Source organism: Danio rerio, chromosome 6 (genome assembly GCF_052040795.2).
Source record: "Danio rerio strain M-AB ecotype USA chromosome 6, GRCz13ab, whole genome shotgun sequence".
In the NCBI taxonomy this organism is placed as follows: Eukaryota; Metazoa; Chordata; class Actinopteri; order Cypriniformes; family Danionidae; genus Danio; species Danio rerio.
The window spans coordinates 19,097,165-19,122,323 of NC_141026.1; the positions used below are offsets into that span (position 1 = coordinate 19,097,165).

Below are 25,159 nucleotides of genomic sequence, written 5' to 3' on the forward strand. Positions count from 1 at the left end.
GCTGGATTAAAATTAAAAGTCCCGGTGCATATATCCCATTTAAAGAATGTATAAAAGCATTCTATGGCACCGTTAAGAATCGTTGTTGTTGTTAAAATGTTGTATGAAATAAGTTAATTTGCAATTACACTAATAAAATGGGAAGACTGTCCTCTTGCTTGTGTAATAGTACAGTAGTTAATTATTTTACATTAATCTAAAATCAGAGCAAAATAGACAAGTTTAATCGGCTGTGTTGGAGTTTCAATAAGTTGTTTATATAGAAGCAACAAGTGTACACAGTGGAGATTGTATGTTTTATTAATGTAAGTGTCATAAGAAATACAGTAAAAATAAGAGTGATTTTAGCTGTCACATTTAAACTGTAGAATGCAGAGCAAAAACAATATTCAGGTTACATGTAAAAAGTAAACCTCAAAATAAATAATATAAAAAGGATTTACCTATTTTTAGGTCATCTTTCTGTAGAAAGTCAACCAGTCATTTGCACTGCAATCATGGAATGTCTGATGTGATTGAGTGACGAAGTATAAAATAAAGGTTACATAGGCTAACAAAATCTTTCACATACAAATATGAATGAAAACGGTAATAACAAAAAAGTAGTTCAAACAGAATTAGGTACTGACATATTTTTGGAAATACATTTTAAGACACTTGCAAACAATCGTTTGGAAACAAGCTTTGGAAATGTTGTTTTTGCCTGAGCATGTTATGTATGAAAATACAATAGTATATACATTTGTTAAAAAACAATTGTGAACCCATCCCAAACCGATCAAGTATTTTTTACTCTGACAATGTGTTGTCAGGTTTACTGCAATGTAGTTGGGGTTAGTTTTTTGAATTTAAGGAACATAAAAAATGTCTTATCCTTGCATTTTCAGTTTCATAGGCAATATTATATTAAACCACCATTGCAAAGTGCTCCTTCATTTATAACAAGATTTTGGCCAAATGTATTTAAAGACAAGAAAACTGAGTAGATACAACACATTTTATAACTAAGTTTCCATCCAACCGGACTATAAAGCACCAGCAGTCACACACACAAAAAAATTTCAGTTTGTGACAAATGTAAGTTTTGCACTCATTATGGTTCAGCAATGTAGCTGTTCTCAATGCACAGTACAATGTAAGAGCTGGTGCAACGCCGGGGCAGTTGCTGAAGTAGATACCCTTCTTGAAGAGAGGAAGCCATGCCCATGACTCCATCACTTCCTACTCGCCATGTTTCACAGAAGCTCTCAGTGTGCCTTTGTCCATGAGTGCTTGATCCATGCCATACCATCTTTTCTGGCCTATTGAATGGTTAGGGTAAACATACATTTCAGGTTAATAATGAGCTTTTTTTAAAGAAGCAGTACACCTATAAATAAAAGATTCCCTTTCTGTAGCCCTTGGTGATTCATAAAACTGTCAACAGCTACCTGCACATCAAGAGTCAAAAAAAGGATGCATTAATGTATTGGCCTCCGATATTTATCTGCTGATTTTGCATTAATTTACTATACTGCAATAATACGAAAAAAAGCTAAAACTTAATTATTACCTTAAGACAATGCTATTTACAACTATATAAGACACATAAAATGTTTAGTACGGAAATACAAACCACAATCTCTCATCCATCATAAAACAGCTGCACAATTTATCCAATTAATTCTATAACAAATGTCCAACTGCTTGTTAACGCAAATTTCTAATAAGCCAATCACATGGCAGCAACTCAGTGCATTTAGGCATGTAGACATGGTCAAGAAAACCTGCTGCAGTTCAAACTGAGCATTTCTGTGGCAGTTCTGTGGGTGCAAATGCCTTGTTGATGCCAGAAGTCAGAGGAGAATGGCCAGACTGGTTCAAGCTGATAGAAAGGCAAGAGTAACTCAAATAACCACTCGTTACAGTCGAAGTATGCAGAAGAGCATCTCTAAATGCACAACACGTCCAACCTTGAGGTAGATGTGCTACAGCAGCAGAAGATCACACCAGGTGCCATTCCTGTCAGCTAAGAACAGGCAACTGATGCTATACAATTTGCACAGGCTCACCAAAATTGCATGATAGAAGATTGGAAAAATGTTGCCTGGTCTGATGAGTCTCGATTTCTGCTGCCACATTCGAATGATAGGGTCAGAATCTGGCGTCAACAACATGAAAGCATAGATCCATCCTGCCTTGTATCAATGGTTCAGGCTGGACGTGTAATGGTGTGGGGGATATTTTTTTGGCACACTTTGGGTCCATTAGTACCAGTTGAGCATCGTGTCAACGCCACAGCCTACCTGAGCATTTTTGCTGACCATGTCCATCCCTTTATGACCAAAGTGTACCCATCTTCGGATGGCAACTTCCAGCAGGATAACTGCCATGTCATAAAGTGTGAATCATCTCAGATCGGTTTCTTAAACATGACAATGAGTTCACTGTTGTACTCAAATGGCCTTCACCGTCACCAGTTCTCACTCCAATAGAGCACCTTTGTGATGTGGTGGAATGGGAGATTCGCATCATGGATATGGATCCGACAAATCTGCAGCAACTGCATGATGCTGTCATGTCAATATGGGCCAAAATCTCGGATGAATATTTTCAGTACCTTGTTGAATTAATGCCACAAAGGATTAAGGCATTTCTGAAGGCATCTCGATGGATTTGCTCTTTAGTGTTTGGACTCTCAGTAGTGATTCTTTACCAAACTGAACTGAGCAAAACTGTATTTTTTCAACTGTAACTGTCTATATATATCTATATATATGTCTCTATCTATCTATCTATCTATCTATCTATCTATCTATCTATCTATCTATCTATCTATCTATCTATCTATCTATCTATCTATCTATCTATCTATCTATCTATCTATCTATCTATCTATCTATATATATATATATATATATATATATATATATATATATATATATATATCACAATTTACATTGTAAAAGTGCTATACAAATAAAGGTGAATTTTATATATATATTGCATTATATGCAAACTTGAAGAAAAAACTAAAATTGCAGTTTTATGTGGACATTTTTGTCTTTAAGATCCTGAGTGTAATGTTTTTTTTATCAGGTGTAAAATAAATGTTTGTTTAAAAGAAAATTAACTGGTTAACTGTTAATATTCCTGCACAGTAGTTTTTTTTTCAGTTGTAAAGAGTCTATTCCCTCTGATCTAAATGAACCATTGACCCCTAAACTGGAGAGAAGAATAAAGCCAAGGATTTGTTTTATTTTCTTCACAAAAGCACTGATGATGTTCTCAATACCTTTCTGGGCTTTGAATATTTCACCCGTGATGTCTATGGAGCTCTCAGATTTGTTTCAGAATATATTAATGTGTGTTCTGAAGAAGTTGATGATGACAAATATTTAATTTTTAGATAAACTATTCCTAAGTTCTAGTTAGTGATTATATCTTAGTCACTGTTGTGATAATCAGGCATCATCTTACCAGGCATCATCGTTGAGAACATCTCGACCATCAAAAGAGTAAATGCGTGCATCATCATACATCTTGCCCTCTGAGTCCTCAAAAATAGACTCCCAGTTGCTGAATAATTCCTCATCCTGTGTGAAAATTGAACATCTTACGGTATATTCTTATTACTTAACAAAATAGTACTATGATGACAAATGAAATATCTTACTTTAAGATTTACTATAGGTAACTGGTCCTTGTCGTTCTTTCGGACAATACTGTTTAGATCCTGTAACTGGGATGACAGGAAAGCCCTGAATGTTCCTTTCAGCCCAATGGCTCGTGCTTGCAAGAAGCACTGGTGGTCTACTCCTCGAATGCCCTGCATGTTGCCACGCTGAGGTGAGTTCAGAGCAACCAAATGCAGCTAGGATGACAAAACAGATTATGGCAAGTTTAAATGATAAGATTTTTCAAACTTGATTCCTTTGTTTTGTATGCTCCCATTAATTTAACTTTTTGTCATTTTTACAGTGAACTGACTTGAGTTGAATGAGTCTTTTATCTTCTGTAGAGCTGTTTTTTTCTTTATTGGATCAATTTTTAACTAATGCTAAATAATTATTTATTTAGTTAACACTGTCACTTTGATCAATTAGTGAAACATTTCTGGAAAAAAAGAAATATCTTTAGACACATACAGTATGAATAAAACATTCTCCAAAACTCTGTGTATCAGTACAGTAATACTAATGCTAAACTATTGGTATTGTAATGTCACTTTATCAAATATAAAGTTTTTTCAAATTTTCACAATAGAACCGATGCCAATTTTTACACGAAAAGTCAAAATCGCAAAATCCTTTTGAAATGTCTGTCAATATGTTTTTAAACGATTTAACATGTTCAGTTAGCACAGTTTCTCAATCCCAGTCCTTGTGGCCAACCTATCTGCATATTTAGCATATTTCTCTTATTTAACACATCTTGTTCAGATATAATTCTATGCATAAACTGATTCTGGCTGACATGTCGCATTGACACTACGCATTGTGGTTCCCTAGTGCCCTCTACTTCATTCATGTCTGAAGCATCTCATTAAAAAAGAATGAAGTGTGACATAATATACCTCTGTGAATAGAATATACATTTCCAAAGCACACACTAAAATGCCTTTTCAATGAGGCTACGTGTACACTAATCCAGATAAACTTCAAAACAGCGTTTTTGTCTATAAATGCTCCAAGTACACACTTTCATTCATAAAACGACTGAAAAAGTTTTCGTTCATGTACTTCACTTACAGACGCAAGACCTGCGTCATATCCGCCTGCCATTTGTTTACTTTCCATTTGTTTGAAATGTTGCAGCAAAATGACGCAACTGTTGTTTCCATAAATATTCCATGTTCTTTGAAGAGAGGTAATATGGAGCATGCACAAAATGGTGTTAACCTTTAATAAAGCTGTCAAAACAGATAAGATCAAAAGCATCTGCTTTCCACCATGTTAAGTGAATTGGTCACATGACTCAAATGCATCATCGTTTTCAAAAGCCTCCATTTTCACAGTCCAACACAACTTTTTTTTTTTTTCGTCCACTTTGGGCAGCATTTTCAAAAATTATGTTTTTGTTATCTAAAAACATCATCTTAGTATATATGAAAGGCCAAAATGGTGGGGAAAAAAATGCAAAATGCATCAGTGATTTAGAACAAACCTCTTAAGGTGAAGCAGAGTGGGATTGAGAAATGCTGAGTTAGCACAACGTATAAAATCTAATTGTCACATATGAAGCAGATATGCGCTTGTTTGAATGATTTCCCATTAAACACATATAACTTGTTATTCTGCTGAAACTGTTTATTTGCAGCAGCAGTTTGACCAGTCAACTTTTACACCTAGAGGCTTGAGTTTCACTCCACATTTTGCATTATTATTGCTTATTATTGTAATCAAGCCTTTCGGCAAGTCTATTAGCAAATGGTGTTGTTTACACTTTGATGGAAATTACATTTTTCGTTTTCACGTAAATGTTCCAAAAATCCAATTATTGGACTTGTACACTCATTCCTCATATTAAAGATAAGAAATTTACCGCACGCCCTGAGGTGTGTACATGAGCTGGAAGTCTAGTCTCCTGAATGACAGGCCTGTGGCTTGGTGTATATCCAAATCTGCGATCATATGGCATGGGGTAGGGTTGAGGGTAAGGGGCTCTTGGTGGTGCAACTGTAGGGTAATCTGAAGGGTAGAAAACCACTTGAGGAGGTGCCACTACTTCCATCTTATCCTAGAAACGAACAGCACAGCAGCATAGAATGAGAAAGCGATATATATATATATATATATATATATATATATATATATATATATATATATATATATATATATATATATATATATATATATATATATAGCCCCTTTCACACATACAGACCTTTCCGGAAAATTGCTGGCAATTTTCCGGAAAGGTTGTATGTGTGAACAGGTCATTTTGAAAATACCGGTAAATTCGTTCTGGCTATTTTCCGGAAAGAGAAGTTGTAACATTACCGGCAATTTGCCGGAATGCTGCGTTGTGTGAATGCAGAAGGAAGATTACCGTAATAAGCGCGTGCACGTCTAGAACGTGCTGACGTGAGGCGTCTGCTTTAGCCAATCACAACAGTCAGACGCATTTACGTCCGCGCGTTTTGTGAGAATAAAAACCTTTGAATATTTTTCCAACTGTGTAAATAATCATCGATGAGATGCTTATGATAAGCCGTTGTTTGTTTACCTTCAAGCTTTGCGTGTGCCTGTGAAACAGCCTGTGAGCGCCTGCACAAGCACATATTATGAACATCTCGACATGAGAAAGTGATCCTGCGAAAGTTGTTCACAATATTGATCATCCACAGAGTTTGTAATTTAGTCAAATGTTTACAAATACAAGCGCAGCCGTTTAAAGCTCATTTGTGGTGAATGATGTCAGAATTTACCGGTATTTTGGAATGGATGTGTGAATGCTCTTTTCCGGAAAATTTCCGTAACATCCTCACCCGTGTAAACAGCGCTTTTTTGAATATACCGGTAAAGTCGTTCCGGAAATTTTCCGGATATTTACCGGTATCACTGTGTGAAAGGGGCTTATATATATACACACACACACATACAAATACATACATAAACACGCACACACACACACACACATACATATACATACATACATACATAAACACGCACGCACACACATATATATATATATATATACACACACTGACAACTGAATGCTGCTTTTGTTAAAACGCTTAACGCATCACCATACTATTGACAATGGACATTTTTTTCCCACATAATTTCAAAATATATTATAATATTTACAAATGTGACTGTACCTTTATTGATTACTCTTATAATTAAATTAGATATTTTGTAACTCACCAGACCCTTGGGGAAAGCAGTATATTCTCCAAGCTGAAATGAAACAGACAAACAGAAACATGAGGCATAATTATGCAGCAAATAATTAATTACAGAATGGTGGCAGAAACATGTCCACCTGAATGTTAATGCAGTGGACCTATGTTAATTACTGACTCCCTTTCTTTTGGCTTATTTCCTGCTTTACCATAGGTCGTCACAGTAGAATGAACCACCAATTACTCTGTCATAAGTTTTACTAGCAGATGCCCTTCCAGCCGCAAACCACCAGCGCTCGGTAACAATGATCGGTACTTTTATTATTCTCAGTCGCTTTGCTCCATTTCTTAGATCAGAATTGAAAGTCTGAAAACTACCTGTTCAATCTTCACATCGTTACGTCACTTGTGCACATCAAAAAAGCAGTTCCTTAGCAGGAGGGGGACATCAATGCTATGTTTCATAATTTAACACTATTTATTTACTTTCCATCTATTTGTAATGTTGCGGCAAAATACCACAACTGTTGCCTGTTTTCACCACCAAACAATATCTCCCGGTAAACATTCTATGCTCTGAGAGAGGTAATATGAAGCATGTACAAACTGGCATTAATCTTTAATAAAGCTGTCAAAATGGATATCATCCAAAACATCTGCTTTCCACCACGTTATGTGAATTGGTCACATAACTAAAATGCAGCATGGTTTTCAAAAGCTTTAATTTTCACAGTCCACACTGAAACATGAATGTTTTTTTTTTTTTTAATTTTTCCAATTTGGGCAGCGTTTTCAAAAGTTATGTTTTGTTACCTAAAAAAATCATACAGAAAAATATGCTAAATGCATTTAAACTTAAAACAAACATCTGAAGGTAAAGGGGTGTGGGACATATGAAGCAGGGTATGAGCTTGTTTGAATGACTTTCCATTAAACACATTTAACTTGTTCTCCTGCTGAAACTAATAAAAATGATGCTGCAATTAAACAGTCAAATTTTACACCTTGAGGCTTGAGTTTCACTGAGTTTCAGTTTGACAATATGGGCATTTTGCTAGAAAGCCAATGATTCTGAAGAGTAATAATATGGGTTAATGAAATGCTAATGAATTGGCAGCACCCAGCACACACAGCTGGCAGCAATCACAATCAGCTGAGTATGAAGCTGCCGGCCGCCTGTTGCTCAGCACATTTTTTCCTCAACAGCTTCACGTACAATTGAAAAAGTCTTGTTGCTGAATCTTTGACTTCATTCATTTGTTTGAGAGCGAAAGCTGCAGTCTCCTGAGAGGCTGTATCTCTTGGGTCCAGTGCAAGAGACAACACGAGTAGTGGCAGTCGAGCTGGGTCCATTCTTCCATCTCTGGTCCCATTCACTGATCCGGTTCACGAAAAAGCAGTTTGTATAAAAAACAAATTTCCCTAAAAAAGCAACACAGTCGTGCAGAGCTTGTCATCACTGGGATGGCAGCTAGCTCTTGCAAAAGGGCAAACCACCCCTGTAGGCCTGCAGGCCCCCCACTCCTCAGCGTGCTCAATCCAAGGTTTGATTGAGAGAAGTGGTCCAACCTCTCAGGTGACCGTCCTCTTACTCGATGACACTGATGACCAGATGTCCTCAGTGCGTGACGTTGACAGTTCACTTTCTTAATGCACCCATATTCCATATTCTTAATTCCACCCATTTATTCCCTAAATGAGGCCCCCCTCGGCACAAACGCGCTTGCTTACAGCTGGCCCCAGGGCATGCACAAATATGCATTTCCTCTAGTGAGCCTTCTCGCACAGAAACTGTGCTAGGACTGGGAGGATAAGGAGCAGGTCAGAGCACCTCTCTGGCCCAGCCAGACCTGGATATCAGAACCTTTTCTCCTCGTGATGACTCCTCCCTGGCAAATCCCTTTGAGGAAAGACCTTCTTCTCTAGGACAGGCACCATCTGGCACCACATGCAGTTCATAGATGGAGCACGGAGGACTTAGGTGACATACCAGCTCAGTGGTTTACACCATCACTCAAGCTAGAGCACTCTCTACTCTCTCTCTGTCCCCTCCACAATTGGTTGGTTTTATGATCACCCCCCTCTCTCTCTCTCCCTGAGGACGTGGAGATGGCGGCACACTGGGAAAGCATCGCATCATCATCCAGTTCCAAAGAGGCACGAGACACTAGATCTGGGCATCCACCTGCAGCGTTCTTCCCATTCGGTATAGGCATGCTTTCCCAACGCATTGTTATATAAAACAACTCCAAGAATTTAACTAGGAGTATATTTTATGACTTCCAAAAAATAAAAATAAGCCTTCAAGCGCTTCACAGTAAGTAAATGTAAGTTAGGGCAAGAGGACATATTAGAGGGCTGAATCATTAGTGATGATGGTGCACTCATGCTGGAGCCTGGCAAACCTCTCACCAGTGCAGTGACAAGGTTCAACTGCTGTGGCATTTTCCATACATTTCCCCAAAATGGAAGTTTTACAGATAGCATTGGAGTTCCCTTCCTGTTAGGTAACGAAACCCCTCATTCCTTGAGGGGGAAATGCTATGCTCCATCACCACAGTGCTTGCAACTCAGCTGACAACTTTGTTCGGCTCTTCAGCTTAAAATGTACCTAGCGATATGACTCTGGCTGTCTTATATTTAATTATTACGATTTGAGATTGCTGCTAGCTATGTTCACTGGGCACTGCCAATTCATTGGCATTTCATTGGCTCTCTTTATTTCTCTTTAGATGATTGGCTTAATGGCGAAATCCCCATAGTAGAGGTTTTTGCCACATATCATTTCTGTTCCCCCTCGGTGATCGAGGGTTACATAGTAACCCTTTTATTTTAATTGCCGTATCTCTTACACATGGTGTTTCTGTGCAAAAGTCTATACAGACAGAATAAGTAGAGCTGCATGCAACAAATAATGTGTTTGCAAAAAAAAAAAAAAAACTACAGTGTTTGTCTGAGACAGAGTGAAATTCTTTAAATATGAGAATGCACAAGAATGATCTACAGATCATGCAAACATGTTTTTTGAACATGGACAAACCAAGAACACTTTGTGTTTTATTTTTACATGAAGATGGACAAACAATAATAAAGCTTAGAAAATTACCAGGACTTCTCTGACACCTTCATGTACTCTCAAATAAAGTTCTTTGTTGTCTTTTACATAGATTAGAGTGCCTTCTGGATACTGGATGGTTGTTGCAGCCATTGTATCAACTGACCTCATGACTGTAACCTGTAGAACAAAAAACAAAAAAACTAAATTAAAAATCTAATAATCTCATTAAAACCAAGTAACAGGTGTTTCCATCAGTGTGCCCTCAGACACTAAGTTTCAGTAGTGAAAACGCACCCCACTTAAATGTACAGGTTGTCCAGGACGTCCAGGAGGCCCAGGTGGCCCAGGCGGCCCTGGAACACTGATAGCTAGAAGATCAAGGTGTTAAAACAGAATGACTAAATTTTTTATTTATTTATGCCTTTTTTATGCATATATATTATTATTTCATTTATTAAACAGGACACGATTTAAGACTTCATCATGTCAAGAAGCACTGCATGTCTGGACATCTAAAAGCGTGTGACTGTGTGGATTCCTTACTTTGTGAGGGTCCGTCTGCACTTGGTAGCAGTGATCCTGGAAGTCCCGGTGGACCTGGTGGTCCGGGACTACCTGGACGGCCCTCATAGCCAGTTCCTGGAGCTCCGGGAGGTCCTGGGGGACCTGGAGGTCCCCTAATAGATTCCCCTCTTGGACCCTATACCAAAATAATATTTTAGTAACTTAAACCTTTTTATAAAATAATCTAAATGCCATCTTTTCATGTCTGTGCTGTTACCGGAGGTCCAGGTCTTCCTGGTGGACCTTGTACTCCACCGTAATGAGGCTCATAATATCCTCCTCCTGGTTCTCCCTTCTCTCCTTTAAAACCAGGCTCTCCTTTCATCTCATGCTACAGGATTTTAATAAATTATTGAGTACATTTTCAGCAAAACATTACTAAAAAGTTAAAAGTAAATATGAAATATTGTACCTTAAATGAATAAATGTCATATGTGGTTGTGAGACCTGTGGCAGGAAATGTTGATATTCACATTACAGATTTTATAGTTCAGAAAAAAGTTTAAATTCAGTGCTCTAGATATTAGTTTTACTGATGATGATGGTTTGATGAGGTTTGGTGCTTTAATAAATCATACCTGGCAAACCAGGGATGCCAGGTGCTCCTCTTTCACCCTTGTCCCCTTTGATAGCTGGGATGAAATTTGAGATAGATTAATATCTATTTAATTAGCAGTTGCTTAAAAAATACACATTCTTAAGAGGTCTCAGAGGTTACATAAAAAATAATGGTCCCACCTTATATTAAGTGGCCTTAACTAATATGTACGTACATAAGAATTAATAGTTTGTTACAATGTACTTATTGTGTAAATACATGTATTTACTGTGTATTTATGCTTGATTAAATACATGTATGTAATTACATCTGTAATTAACTTTTGTAATTACATTTGTAAATACACTGTTGACCATCCCTTACACCTTAACCCACCCTTAAACCTACCCATGCCACCAAACCTGTCCATAACCCAACCTCTATCCCAACTCAAAAGCACCACAAGTGTTCTCAAATACATCATAAACACAGTAAGTACATTGTATTTATTTATTTGATGTAAGTACAAAGTAGTTAAGGACACTTAATATAAAGTGGGACCAAAATAATTAAAGGATTTACATTTATGGATTGTGTGTGTATATGACATGGGCATATCTAATAGCTCATAATAAGTCATGTTGAATGTCTCTTTGGAAATATTTTAAGCATATTGCTGAAATCCCCTCACACAATCTTTTTAAACACGAGATTAAAAAAAAGAAGGCTCCAGAGTTACTAATTACTAGTCACTGAGTTACTATGGTTGCTACTAATCTTGGATGGTAGCACATGTAATTAAAGATGTGATCAAAACTGACTGGAACTACCTGTGCAATAAACTATTTTATTAAATTAAATTTCAACCTCAGACCATGGAATAATCAACAATAAAAGCACACTGATTCCTAAAACAAAAAAAAACAAATGTTCTCATGCTGTAAACTGAAAGGTGACTCTGGATTGAAAAAATTACACACTCACCATGGGGAAATCTTGAGCTGACGTCATCATAGCCCTTAAAAGTAGATCACATCAAATTCTCTGATCCAGTACAAATATTATATTTTTTGTAAAAAAACAAGCTTACATAATATTAGTTTATTACTCACATGAAATCTTCCCGGAAGTCCAGGTGGACCAGGTGGCCCGGGCGGACCAGGGGGTCCCTAAAATCATTTTGAAATCTATAGTATTGTATATGATATATGTGTTTCTATAATAATAGTGAATACAAAAATAAATAAAATTTGCCAATTTTTTACCTGATAGGCATATCCCTCTGCTCCACCTGAATCGCCTTTCTGGCCTTTTTTACCAATCAGACCAGGTCGACCCTTTTTGATAAAGAATATTATGTGATCAAGAATATACTTATATATTATGAAAATAATAAAAAAACAGTACATTCATAAAGTATCTGAAAACAACAGTTATTGGTTTAAACATCAACGCTGACAATGCATTATGAGACAAAGAAGTTGGACAATGACACTACAGGCAAAAACTGAACAATAGTCCCATAAAGAGTGTCTATTTGTCTGTAATTGAAACACATGTACAGATAACTGATAATACTCACGGGTCTGCCTGGAATTCCTATTTCTCCTTTTGGTCCCTGTGGCCCAGCTGGTCCCTAATGAGAGAAAAACGTATGACATATATATATATTTATATACATATATATATATATATATATATATATATATATATATATATATATATATATATATATATATATATATATATATATATATATATATATATATACACGTGAAATATCAGCAGCTTTAACAATCAAGCAAGACAGCAAACAAAAACTCACTGCAGGTCCCATTGGCCCTGGAGGTCCTAGCTCACCCTAAAACAGACAGCATTTACATTAATTGTTAAACCATACTATAGATGTACTGTATAGAAGTGATCTAATTGAATAACAGTCACATATCTCTCACCAGCTGTCCAGTCGGTCCCCCCATGTAAATGGGACTACGAGTGGAGTCATAGATCAGGCCAGGTTCACCTTTCTGACCCTAATAAAAACAAACCACATCTATGTCTAATGTGAAAAGATTTAAAAGTCTTGTTGGATAATTCATGTAAACAATGTTGAATGCAGGGACTCCGGAAAGTTGATTGCTGAGTGTAAACAATTTCAACATCTTTCTAATTCTATCACAGTGGAATGGCTACTCTAAAATAATGACAAAGAGGAATATTTTTTCTCAGGTTTTGATAAAAGTGTAAAATATATGACCTTAATTGAAACTCCTGGAAGTCCACGTTCCCCCTGGTCACCCTTTTGACCCACTGGTCCCTATAAAAATAAAAGTATATAAAATGTAATATAAAATTGTTCTCACCTGTTATAGTCACCTGTCATAGTTTTTCAAAGTTGTTCACAGAAATATATTTTATTTTTAAGATTATTCCACAAGTTATATTAAGATCTAATAAAGATAAAATATCTTTTTATTTAATTGTTAAAAATCCTAGATGATGATATTACACCCGCTGCAATGAAATTGTATGTTATCCAAAATCATAAAAAATATGTATAAATCCTTTACTTCACATGATACTTATGACAAAATTTTATTAGACACTAAAAACTTACAGGAAATCCTGCCTGACCAGGCAAACCCGGTGTCATCTAAAAAACAAAACATAGATGGATTATAATGCAGTATATTCATTCATTCATTTTCTTTTCGGCTTAGTCCCTTTATTAATCTGGGGTCGCCACAGGGAATTTAATCGCCAACTTATCCAGCATATGTTTTACACAGCGGATGCCCTTCCAGCTGCAACCCATCACTGGGAAACATCCATACACACTCATTCACACGCATACCCTATAGACAATTTAGCCTACTCAATTCAACTGTGCTGCATGTCATTGGACTTGTGGGGAAAACCAGAGCACCCGAAGGAAACCCACGCAAACACTTGAAGAACATGCAAACTCCACACAGAAACGCAATCTGAGCCAGTCGAGGCTCAAACCAGCGACCTTTTAGCTGTGAGGCGAACGTGCTACCCACTGCACCACCGTGCAGCCCATAATGCAGTATATATAGGTGCAAAATCATAGGGGATTCTACTATTTGAATATACATGTTACGCATGAGGTATTATAATATTAATCAGTTCCTTTCACCTGGTCATAAGTTGCATACTCTTTCTTTATCTGGAATAAAATTTGATTTTTTTTTCATTTAGCAACAGATTTTTTTTACAAAGTTCTAAAAGGTGATTAGATACTTTATTTATAAAGATAGTAAATCAGTTTCCTTAAAAAGGGACAAGCTGACTTGACTTGAAAAAATTGAGTTCCTGTTGGAACATTTTAATTGAACTTATTTTTTATAATTATGCTCATTAAGTTCATTTACTTAAGAATGTTAGGGCAACAAGTTTACTATTTTTTAAGTGAATGTTGATTACTTTTTTTTTTAGTGTTGAGGGTTTAACTCCATAACACTTACACTGCCATTAACATAGGTCACTTCTCCTGGAGGACCTGGTGGCCCTGGGGGTCCTGGAGGGCCTGTTTTACGACCAGGCTCACCCTAAAAACAAAAAAAGATATTACAGTAACATTTTCTACAGCCATTCTACACTTACACTTAAGTGTTCCCAAATCATTTTTATTATAGAAATAAACACTTACTCTGTCGCCTTTCCACCCTCGTTCCCCTTTTAGTCCCTGTAAAAATTCAACAAATCATTTAAATGTTACAATATTGTTATTCAAGTCACATCTTCAAACTAGACAATATTCACTCACTATTTGTCCTGGAAAGCCATCTAATCCAGGCATTCCCTCTCGTCCTCTTTGTCCCTCATCACCTTTTTGGCCTGGGATACCTGGTAAACCAGGTTTGCCCTGCAGAGTTTAAAGTTCAGAAAAGAGATCTAATTTTGCACCTGACTTGATGAACATTAGAATAATCTGGCAGCTGTCTTTCACATAATCTCACCGGAAGTCCAGGTATCCCCTGAGGTCCCTGTAGAGGAAAATAATCATTAGACAAATAAAGAATAAACACTGTGTTGATGTGATGAAAATGCAACGTTTATAGTTTATTTAAAAATTGACATATATTGGGTGGTATATCATCATTAGAGGTATATCGGTCTACCAATACTTGAGATTTGGGCCTTCGTTACAGCTAAAAAAAGTAAGTCAATTATGGGTAGGAAATTACTTTGGTCAGTATGGGTGGGTTATTGATCTTTGTGTTCGAGAAGACCGCTTGTTACCTGTGGACCTGGTAGCCCCACAGCTCCTGGAATGTAACGAAGGTCTATCTCTGTTTTATTTCCATTTCTCTGAAAACACATTCAAACAAACATCTGATATGGCAGATCATGTGCTGGGCCCCATAGAAGCACAAGTTATGCGTGATTGCAGTCTTTGAGAGTCCTGAGATCAAACACCTTAAACCTTTAACTTTCTAACAAAACACCTTTGACCAGTTTCTTTGGTTAAATTGTGTTCCTCACACCACTGCAGTAAATTGAGTTTTTTTTTGTTTTAATAGTCTATGGCTAAAAGGTCAACTGATCATTTATAATGCCAGTTAAAAACGTTAAGGGTGCTCAAAGACTTAATAACTTACAGAAATTTGGATGGCAGGTCCGGGGAGGCCAGGGGGTCCTGGATGTCCCTGAGGACCCATGGGCCCCGGCAGTCCAACCAAACCTTCCTGGCCTGGCATCCCTGATGAGCCTTCTGTACCCTGAACAGAAAGAAATTGGGTTTGAGGAAATATTATAAGACTGACCCAAGAACACTTAAACATTTATCAGACATTGGTTTATGGGTTCACTTTGATATCAGCTCTAAAAAAAATGGAAATATGAAACAAGAAATCTTAATTTTCTAAAATCTAATGAATCTGACATTGTTTAACAGTTTATCTGTTTTACAGATCTGTTAAAAAACTGACCATTAGTAAAGGTTTAAAACTTCATTAATGGGTATTTTAACAACAACAAAAACAACAACAACAGTTGCATTTACTTAAAGTTTTATATATAAAGTGTGTGTGCACATGACAGCAAAGATAATCGTTTTCATACACACTCTTTTGACACCACACCCAGCTGTCATGCATGACTTTAGGATACCTGTGCCTCACTAGTCTCCCATGATGGAAACCAATTGGTAAAAAACCAACTGGAGGAGCTTTGCTACAACGAAAAGAAAATAATTTTTAGAATTATGTAATAAAATCTTAACATCCTATTCATTCCACATACTAGCATCACTTTTCTTACTCTTTCCCCTGAAACTCCAGGCGAGTCAAGCTTCCAACAGTCTCCCTAAAAAAATTAAAAAATATAAGCTGTTGTAATTTATTTTAACACTTTGTATATGAATTTGTTTTGAATATTTTAATTACCTTTTGACCTGGGGGACCAGGAGGACCAGGTTTTCCAGGTCGACCCGGGGGCCCCTGAGTTATAAAAAAAACTAAATTAATTCCCCCAAACATCCAAAAATGATTATGTTGCAGTTTTTTATTGATCGCTAAAGCACTATAACCAAGCTTTAATTATAAAACAATATTTCAAAAAGCACACACATTTCCCTAAACTATAAACAATATTCCCATTCTGACACATGATTTGGCTTTCAGTCCCTAAATGTCTTTCAAGTGTTGTGAAAAAAATGGCAACATTATAAAGTGGTACATGCTTTACTGTTTCAGCTTCTTTTCAAATGTGTTACAAGAACCAAAATTGGAATGTGTTTATTTTGAAATAAGTAAATAAATAAAATTATATGGATCAAATTAAACAATGTGTGTTGTACTGTCTGCAATGAAATACAAGTCAAAGTAAAGTTTGTGTCATGTCTGCAACATTTTTTTTTAGCAAGATAGAGCTGATTTGAGTAGAGAGCATGTATGTATTATCATTTCAAGAAATGCATTAAAACAATAAAAACCCCTTTAATGAACAGAAGATTTTTTTTCTTACAGGTCGTCCACGGAACACACTTTGTCCAGGTAGACCAGTTGGGGAAATTTCAGTGGGATCAAATTCTGATCCATTTTCCCATTCTGGACCTGGTGGCCCAGGGGGTCCAGGAGGCCCTGGTGGACCAGGACAACATAAACCCTAAAAAGTAAAAAAAAAATCAAAGACTTCAGATATACACTACTACTGATAATAATATGAACATAAACTAAAAGGTATTAAGTTTATTACTGAAACATACCTGAGATGATCCAGAACCCTCCATATCCACAAAAGTCTGAAGACAGAACATTACAACATAAAACAAGTATTAGCTCATTTATCAAGATAGATGGATTAATGATCATCTTGACAACAATATGTCTGTCAATTTAGTTAAAGTTTTTCCCTTGGTTAGGATGTGATTGGAAGTCTTTAGTGAATACCCAAATTCGGAAATTGGTTGATCAAAGATGAATTGGAGCATTCCACTTGCATTCCACAGGCACTGAATACCATGATTGGAGATGTGATTGGGCTAAACATTGGTCTCTTCCACCAAGTTGGACGGAGGGAGCTAAGGAAGAACTCTCTAAGGTTCTCTGGTTGGGAAAATTACTAGCAGAGTAATAATAAGCACATGCATGTCCAGGTTAGGGAAGATGGCACAGCAAGTCTGAAACTGAGCCTTATTTCCTCACCACTTACCTAATACATAGGATAAACTGGCTCCAACTAAAGAATGTAGCATCTTGTAAATTAGTTAGGTGTTGCCCAGCTAACAGCTCTAGTAATGTCTGCTAGAGAGGTGCCATGCACTAACGCTCAGAGAAAGGCAGCACTGCTGATTATGATCTTAGGGGGCATGGCTTGCCATGTGACTGCTTACGTCCAGGTAATGGCATCGGTATCAAGTGGACTAGTCAAGAGAAGGCACTTCTCTTTGCTGGCCTACAAAACAGACACGGTTCTGGTGAGAACCTCTGAACTTTATGTGCAGTCCAATGGAATGTAGGTCTTGGACCGGGCACAAAAGGAATGGCTGGGCCTGCATCCTCCATGGGCAATGCTTGCAAGTCTACTACTTGGTCTTGTGGGACATTATAGGAAACCTGGGCACATAACCAGATTGGGGTCTTGAAATAATGCCAAACTTGCCCGGGCCAAACTCAAGACATGATACATTAGATTCTACTGGGTCTCTCTGAAAACCCAAAAGGCCTTCAAAGAGATACAAAAGGACCTACAGGGGAAGCCTATAAGGGTTTAAATGTTGTGGCATTCCTAGATTCCGGATCATGAGGTCATGCTTCCTGAATTCACCATCTACTGCCCATGTAGACTAGAGAGTACAGGGATGAAAAACTTCTGTGCCTTGGAGTGACAGCTGTCTCTTCCATGTTTTTCTAAAGGAAGTATAATACAATTCTAATTGGGCAAGTTTGGGGGTTGAGTTACTGAGAAGAACCCAGTCAATGAATAGACTCCACTACAGGATGTAGGCGTCCACATTGAAGGAACTCTACCCTGAGTGACAGTGCCAGCTACCGCTGGTGTCAAGTCTGGAAAACAAATGTGCAGGTTCTAGATATCTAAAAGTTGATGACAGATGGAGCCTTTTCCCTGAGAGTGGTGGTCCTTTCTCAGAACAATTTACTGTAATGAGGAGTACATGCTCTAGAAAACCAGTTTAGGAGGGCCAGAATTGTGCAACTTCTGTAACTTAAACCAGGGGTTTTCAAACTTTTTCAGCTGAGGGCCCCTTTGTGTAGGGCGAATTCTTTCGGGGACCCCCATAAAATAAAAATGACGCTACCCCCTCAAATTAACAACTGTACTTAATTTTTTTTAAATTGTACTATTCAATACATTTATATTATTATATATTATTCAATAAATTTATATTATTGACTATCTGGATTAATTTTTGTAAGATGTTAGTTGAGTTGACATGGTTTCAGTGCTTCAATCTATTGATCAAATCTTCATGCGCAGTGTTTATTGTGGTCTTCTCTCACTGGTTTCCATCAAGCCATATTTTGTGTACGAGTCGTCACGTTTACACAGTTTTTTATGCCATTTTTATGCTTTTTTTCTGCCTATGCACAGCTAGACTCTTCTGTATTTACCCTTACAGCTGAGACTCTAAATGTATCCAAAGATTTAAAGCTTTGAAGTTTTAAAGAGTTTTGTCATTCATCAGCCTGTTAACAGTTAACTGTACTGTTGTAACTAGCAATACTACAATGGAGGCTGTAGTGGTTCAGTGTGTTTTGTTTATTTTTATTCCTTTTTTTTGTGCACATCATAATTTACTCAGGTCGACAATCCTGAATTACACTGCTAAAAAATAATTTCCTAAATGCAATCTAGAATTGGGTATTCAAGTTCAAAGAGCCACAAGTTTTACTTTGCATAATTTTAGAGGCTTTGCTGACTTTAGAATGTTCATACCAGTTTGTTCTATTAATAATAATACTGAACATTACATTTAAATTAGTTACACAAATAAATATGGGAAAAAGTGGAACATCTTGAAAAAAATGCATTTATATTTAGAGTATTAAAATTTGATCCGATATGTTGAGCTCCATTAAATACAGAGCACTTATACATTTTAATATTTGATAATTAATTAGCCCTACAACATAACACAAACAGATACATTATAATTTTTATAGGCTATAGTGGTTTTACTCAGGGTGTATACAATTTAGTTCTTTTTAATCATCCAGTTATGAACCAATGTGAGTAAGAGGTCCACTGCAGAGCTCATCCAGCTGTCATTAGTGTAACAGGTGTGAAACTCTGAGAACTCGCTGATGTGATGACAGCTCCATTCATTGTTATTGCAGCACTTTTTGCTTTACAATTTTAATATGTTTGTTTGCCATGCTTTAAAGAGGACCGTCTGATTGATATTTGTACAATGCAAAGTGTAAAGCCTGTCGCACTGTGGACGAGGTGCAATGTTGTGCCGTGTCTTTTAAATGCTATTTGTTCCCTATGAATGAAGCCTGCGCAGAGAGGTGCACACTCCCCATCACCTAGCTGATCGGTTACTTAGGAACACAAGCCATAAACAGGTGTAGTGGTTTTCTTGGTTTTTCTCTTACTAAATCAAACTCAGTCTGGAGGTTATGAATATCAGAAGAATATACTTTATTGTCGACAACAAAGGAGAACTTTCAGGAGACCCCCAGTAGCGTCTCTGTCTGAAAAATTCTGCCTCACTCATGTTCTGGCCTCTTTAAATAGTCTTTCACACCAGTTTTTTTTCCTTTGTTCTCCATATGTTACAGAAGATCCCTCCTAGTTTAACCCCTGACCCCAAATTCAACCTCTGACATCTGTTTCCTGAGACACCTCAGGCTTTTTTACCACTCTCTTTTCATCCCTTTTTTATGACCCTTAGTTGTTTCCTCAGGCCATTTCCCCTTTCTAACTCTTCATAACACTTTAATTGTTTTAATGGTAAGCAAGTCTACAAGCAGATTATACACATATAATTTGAATATATATATTAACTTCACACTTTAAAGAGCACAAAATCCACCTCATATAATCCCTCCTCTTAAGACTTTAAGTCTTAATATTCTTGCTTTTGGCCCATAGTGCAACTCCATGATCTAGCCCTCAGCCATATTACCTAATGACAAATATATGTCACAGTATTATTACAAATGACCAAATCATGTAATTGCACTTTGGAATAGAATCACGCCAAACCTCTGTGTCCTGTTCTGACGAAGACACAGTAAAAGACTTGATTCTATTTTGTTGATATCATAAAAAGTAGTATTTTAAGCATACAATTAGTTATCTATTTGCTTCTGGGGGTCATGGTTATTTAACATACAGTAATTAAACTAAAACACTAAAATAAAAATAAAAACCAACATGCACAATTTCACAATATATGGTCACAACATAATATTCTAATCTAACATCCACACACATAATCCGTAGAGTACGTTGATCTTCAGCTCAGATACTTTGCGTATCGTAGAGAGCCACCGTTTTGGGGTAGAGGTTGACTAGCACTTAACACCCAAGGCATGGATCCTCTTCATCATCCTCTTCTTCTAAACTATAAAAATTTTAGCACTCGTTCATCTTTTTGACCCTAAATCTGGCACATACTTGCGAGCATTCTTTGTTTCGTTTTGGCCTTAAAAAGTGTTGATAGAGACTTTATGTTGAGATTCTGTAACCTGAAGTTGTGGTGATTAAAGTATATTCTTCTGATATTCATAACCTCCAGACTGAGTTTGATTGAGTAAGAGAAAAACCAAGAAAACCACTACATTTTGGGGGCTCGTCCGGGATTAAGGAAAGTGCTTTCAGCCTCCGATAATGTTCTTATTGATCATGTATTTTAACTGAAATATTGTCAGTAAATAGACCTGAGCATTCATTTAGTTGTTTAGCGTAAAAGAGGTAAGCGTAAGTGAAAGGTAAACGCCGTCAGGTGCAGCAGACAAGCGCCAAAAATCACAGGAAGCGGCCGGCCAGAAGCACTTATTCAATAAAAGTCCCCGTGCACAGAGGCGGGCCGCTGCGCTTCTTTTCCTGTTTCACGAAAGTGTCAACTGCATTTAAATGACATAAGCATAAAGCTTAATTTTTGCAGTACTTTTGAGCTCAAATTATAATAAAAAATATATTAACCTTCAGAATGATGCGGGACACAAAATTCATCCATGTGGGCCCATTGATTACCCCTTATCTAAAAATTTTTGCGGCCCCCCTAGCGCCATCTGGCGCCCCCCCAGGGAGCCGCGGCCCCCAGTTTGAAAACCCCTGACTTAAACTACCTGACCAAGAGGAAGGGTTTCTCTGTTAGCAACCTCTAGTTACTGGCAACTGGCTGTGGGTAAGGAGGCAGCACGTCACTCACCAGTCGCACCTGGTGTATCACACACAAAATGCAGTTGCAGCCCCAACCCTCCACTGAAGATAAGGTGGTTTCCTGGTCTCTGGATGACAGGTTTCAGGAATTCTTTCAGATGTATTAACAACTAATAAAGTTGTCATCTTCATAGTGCTCAAGTGCTGCGAGAGGTGAATCCATGGTCGATTCATCAATAACAAAAAAAAAGCATGCTCTGCAATGCAGCCATATATCCATATCAGAAGAGAGTAAGTAACCCAGAGAACTGCTGCTAAATGCCACTGAATACACATTACAAGCACAGAATGGAAGTGGATTACAAGTGCACAGAATGGAAACAAACTCAATGCTGTTTTTTGGCTTTCTCCAAAATCAAAACTCTAACGAGTGACTGCCTACAGCCACTCGAACATCCATATGTATGAGGGTGGCCTTTATGCATATTCCACTCGCTACTATTCATTGCCTCTTTTTTATAATAACTTGGAGGAACTTGTTTCTTAAGTGCGATAAAGTTGGATAAAGTAAAGAGACTGACTGTAAAGGAACCTTTTGCACACTAACCATGGAAGTTATGAATGAATTAAAAACAGTATACAGTATTTTACTCACTGTGTTAAATATTTGTTTACATTTTTTGAAATTCAAGCACACTATACAGAGCAGCACTATTTGCATTGACACTCACTGTTCTGTCTGAAATAGAGGGTCCAGGAGGTCCAGGTGGTCCAGGTAGACCTTGAGGGCCTGGATGTCCTACCCCTTTCTCTCCCTAGTAATACAAAGAAGATTTTTTTTCATTCTCAATAACTTTAACCTCTTAAAGAAATTAGTTTGGCTACAAAGTATAATATATATCACTCGTTTGTATATTGCAGCCATTTGCTAAAATCTTTTTAAGTTATTGTTTTCCTCATTAATGTACACACAGCACCCTATATTGACAGATATTTATTTTGCAGATTTATTAAGAAAGAAAAACTTAAATATCACATGGTCCTACGTATTCAGACCCTTTGTTCAGCATTTAGAAGCACCCTTTTGTTCTAATACAGCCACAAATGTTTTTGGGAAAGTTGCAACAAGTATTTCACACCTGGATTTGAGAAACATCTGCCATTCCTCCTTGCAGATCCTCTCAACTTCTGTCAGGTTGGATGGTAAACATAAGTGGACAGCTATTTTTAGGTCTTTCCAGAGATGCTCAATTAGGTTTAAGTCAGGGCTCTGGGTGGGCCATTCAAGAACAGTCACGGATTTGATGTGAAGGCGCTTATTTTAACTGTGTGCTTAGAGTCATTAGCCATGTCCACCTATTTCTATGCACATTTTGCATTTTGGATATAATAGTGTTATTGTTTTATTAATGACCTCCAGAATAAAGAGTGCCTGTGCTTTATGTCTGACACCTTCAAAGGTCACCACGCGTTCAATGTGTGTCGGAATTGCCTTCTGAGGCGAAGTCATTTATAAAATGAAGAAAAGATTGATGGAGCTTTTCCTACTGCAGCAAATTCAGTTTTTACTGTCGATATTTGGCGCCAGTTAATCAGGAAGTGACGATTTTATTCACTTAGACTCGTTGGATGGAAACACTGCTTTATTCGCACGTCTTTTATGCGATAATCCAGTTTTGCACATAAAGTTCATTCGCATTTCTGTATGGAAACATTGTCTTGTTGCAAGGTAAACCTTCAGCCCAGTCCAAGGTCCTGAGAACCTTCTCCAGAGTGTTCGTTCAGGGTATCCATGAACTTGGCCCCATTCATCTTCCCTCATTTGCAACCAGTCATCCTGTCCCTGCAGCTGAAAAACACCCCAACAGCAATATGATGATGCCACCACCATACTTCACTGTTGAGTCTGTATCGGACAGGTGATGAGCAGTACCTAGTTTTCTACACATATACTACTTAGAATTAAGGCCAAAAAGTTCTATCTTGGTCTCATCATAACAGAAAATCTTATTTCTCACCATCTTGGAGTCCTTCAGGTGTTTTATTTAGCCATCTCCATGTGGGCTTTCTGCCATAAAGCTCTGACTTGTGGAGGGCTGCAGTAATGGTTTACTTTCTACAATTTTCTCCTGTCTCCCAACTGCATCTCTGGAGATCAGCCACAGTGATCATTGGGTTCTTATTCACCTCTCACCAAGGCTCTTCTCTCCCCTGATAGCTCAGTTTGGCCGAACAGCCCAAATGTCTTCCCTTTAAGGATTATGGAGGGCACTGTGCTCCTAGGAGCCTTAAGTGCAGCAGAATTTTTTTTGTAACCTTGGCCATACTGTGCCTTGCCACAATTCTGTCTCTGAGCTCTTCAGGCAGCTCCTTTAAACTTCAGGATTCTCATTTGCTCTGACATGCATTGTGTAAGGCAGGGATGTCAAACGGACGGCCCGCGGGCAGCATAAGCCCGCAAAGGAATTTTATGCGGCCCACGAAATGATTCTGTGAGCTGCAATTTTTCAATAACATATACTGCTGTTCCAATTGTGTCCACTGGATAGCGCAATAGCAAACTTAATTTAATCCCATCCAGAAGCCTGAATCAGCGTCAATTTGACAGCAATCTCAGAGAGAAAGACCTCATACCTTTTTTTTTGTATCCGTACAAGAAAACGTTCGAGGTTACTAAAGTAACCCTTCGTTCCCCGAGGAGGGGAACGGAAGCACTATAAGTGGATTTGATTGTAAAATCCACGCATTGGGGAGGTTCGGTTCAGAAGCTACTCGTCTGAAAGAGTATTGAACGGGCCAATTAAGAATGAATTGGCAGCGCAAGCCTGCGCAGGTGAGCGGCATAAGCAATCAACTGAGTATATAAGCTCACCTGGCACCAGCAGACGCTATCCTTTTTAAGCTGAAGAGACTTTCAACAGCTAAGGGACAGTCATTATGGCGACGGAGTATAGTGCTTCCGTTCCCCTCCTCGGGGAACGAAGGGTTACTTTAGTAACTTTAGTAGCTTATTTGGCGGAATAAGCATATGGGATCGCCTAGTGGGGATCACGCATAGCAGGCACCTTTACCCAAAACGCGGGCTGACCAGCGGGCAGACCTACAACGTAGTGGGCCAGCAAGTGACTCCTCCGCTGAGTCAGTGCTGGGGGCCACGGAGGAATCTGCAGGGCTCACCTGACGGGGAACTTTACTGACAGATAAAAAGGCGCACGTATCTCCGTGTTAGGGAAAATGGCGCAGCAAGCGTGTTTCAACACCCTACCGAATTGTTTCCTCAATCACCAAGGGTTACCTAATACCCTTGAGGAAACCGGCTCCACTCGCAGATGTAAAACCTTGCAAATGT

General features: G+C 37.8%; 2 protein-coding genes across 5 annotated transcripts in view; one reads left to right on the forward strand and one right to left on the reverse strand.

Annotated features, from left to right (window-relative positions):
* LOC147843474 (uncharacterized) overlaps positions 1-25,159 on the forward strand; it is a 388,615-nt gene that overhangs the window by 263,051 nt on the left and 100,405 nt on the right. The gene's annotated exons all lie outside the window — the stretch shown is intronic.
* col18a1b (collagen type XVIII alpha 1 chain b) overlaps positions 278-25,159 on the reverse strand; it is a 67,072-nt gene continuing 42,190 nt past the window's right edge. For 2 of the 4 annotated variants that reach the window (XM_087256980.1, XM_087256979.1), the window contains 31 exons: positions 22,542-22,625; positions 17,222-17,257; positions 16,981-17,121; positions 16,401-16,454; positions 16,276-16,320; positions 16,126-16,188; positions 15,615-15,734; positions 15,256-15,324; positions 14,973-14,999; positions 14,780-14,878; positions 14,663-14,698; positions 14,478-14,561; positions 13,607-13,642; positions 13,247-13,306; positions 12,945-13,022; positions 12,815-12,850; positions 12,572-12,625; positions 12,255-12,326; positions 12,102-12,158; positions 11,974-12,007; positions 11,030-11,083; positions 10,864-10,898; positions 10,669-10,782; positions 10,431-10,587; positions 10,182-10,255; positions 9,936-10,064; positions 6,852-6,884; positions 5,524-5,718; positions 3,656-3,853; positions 3,460-3,575; positions 278-1,301 (listed from right to left, as the gene is read on the reverse strand). In XM_087256980.1, the coding sequence (XP_087113106.1) occupies positions 1,094-1,301; positions 3,460-3,575; positions 3,656-3,853; positions 5,524-5,718; positions 6,852-6,884; positions 9,936-10,064; positions 10,182-10,255; positions 10,431-10,587; positions 10,669-10,782; positions 10,864-10,898; positions 11,030-11,083; positions 11,974-12,007; positions 12,102-12,158; positions 12,255-12,326; positions 12,572-12,625; positions 12,815-12,850; positions 12,945-13,022; positions 13,247-13,306; positions 13,607-13,642; positions 14,478-14,561; positions 14,663-14,698; positions 14,780-14,878; positions 14,973-14,999; positions 15,256-15,324; positions 15,615-15,734; positions 16,126-16,188; positions 16,276-16,320; positions 16,401-16,454; positions 16,981-17,121; positions 17,222-17,257; positions 22,542-22,625 (2,598 nt within the window). In that variant the 3' untranslated portion in view covers positions 278-1,093. Of the gene's footprint in view, positions 1,302-3,459; positions 3,576-3,655; positions 3,854-5,523; positions 5,719-6,851; positions 6,885-9,935; positions 10,065-10,181; positions 10,256-10,430; positions 10,588-10,668; positions 10,783-10,863; positions 10,899-11,029; positions 11,113-11,973; positions 12,008-12,097; positions 12,159-12,254; positions 12,327-12,571; positions 12,626-12,814; positions 12,851-12,944; positions 13,023-13,246; positions 13,307-13,606; positions 13,643-14,477; positions 14,562-14,662; positions 14,699-14,779; positions 14,879-14,972; positions 15,000-15,255; positions 15,325-15,614; positions 15,735-16,125; positions 16,189-16,275; positions 16,321-16,400; positions 16,455-16,980; positions 17,122-17,221; positions 17,258-22,541; positions 22,626-25,159 lie in introns of all 4 variants that reach the window. The other 2 variants (XR_015493418.1, XR_015493417.1) reach the window with 2 other exon arrangements.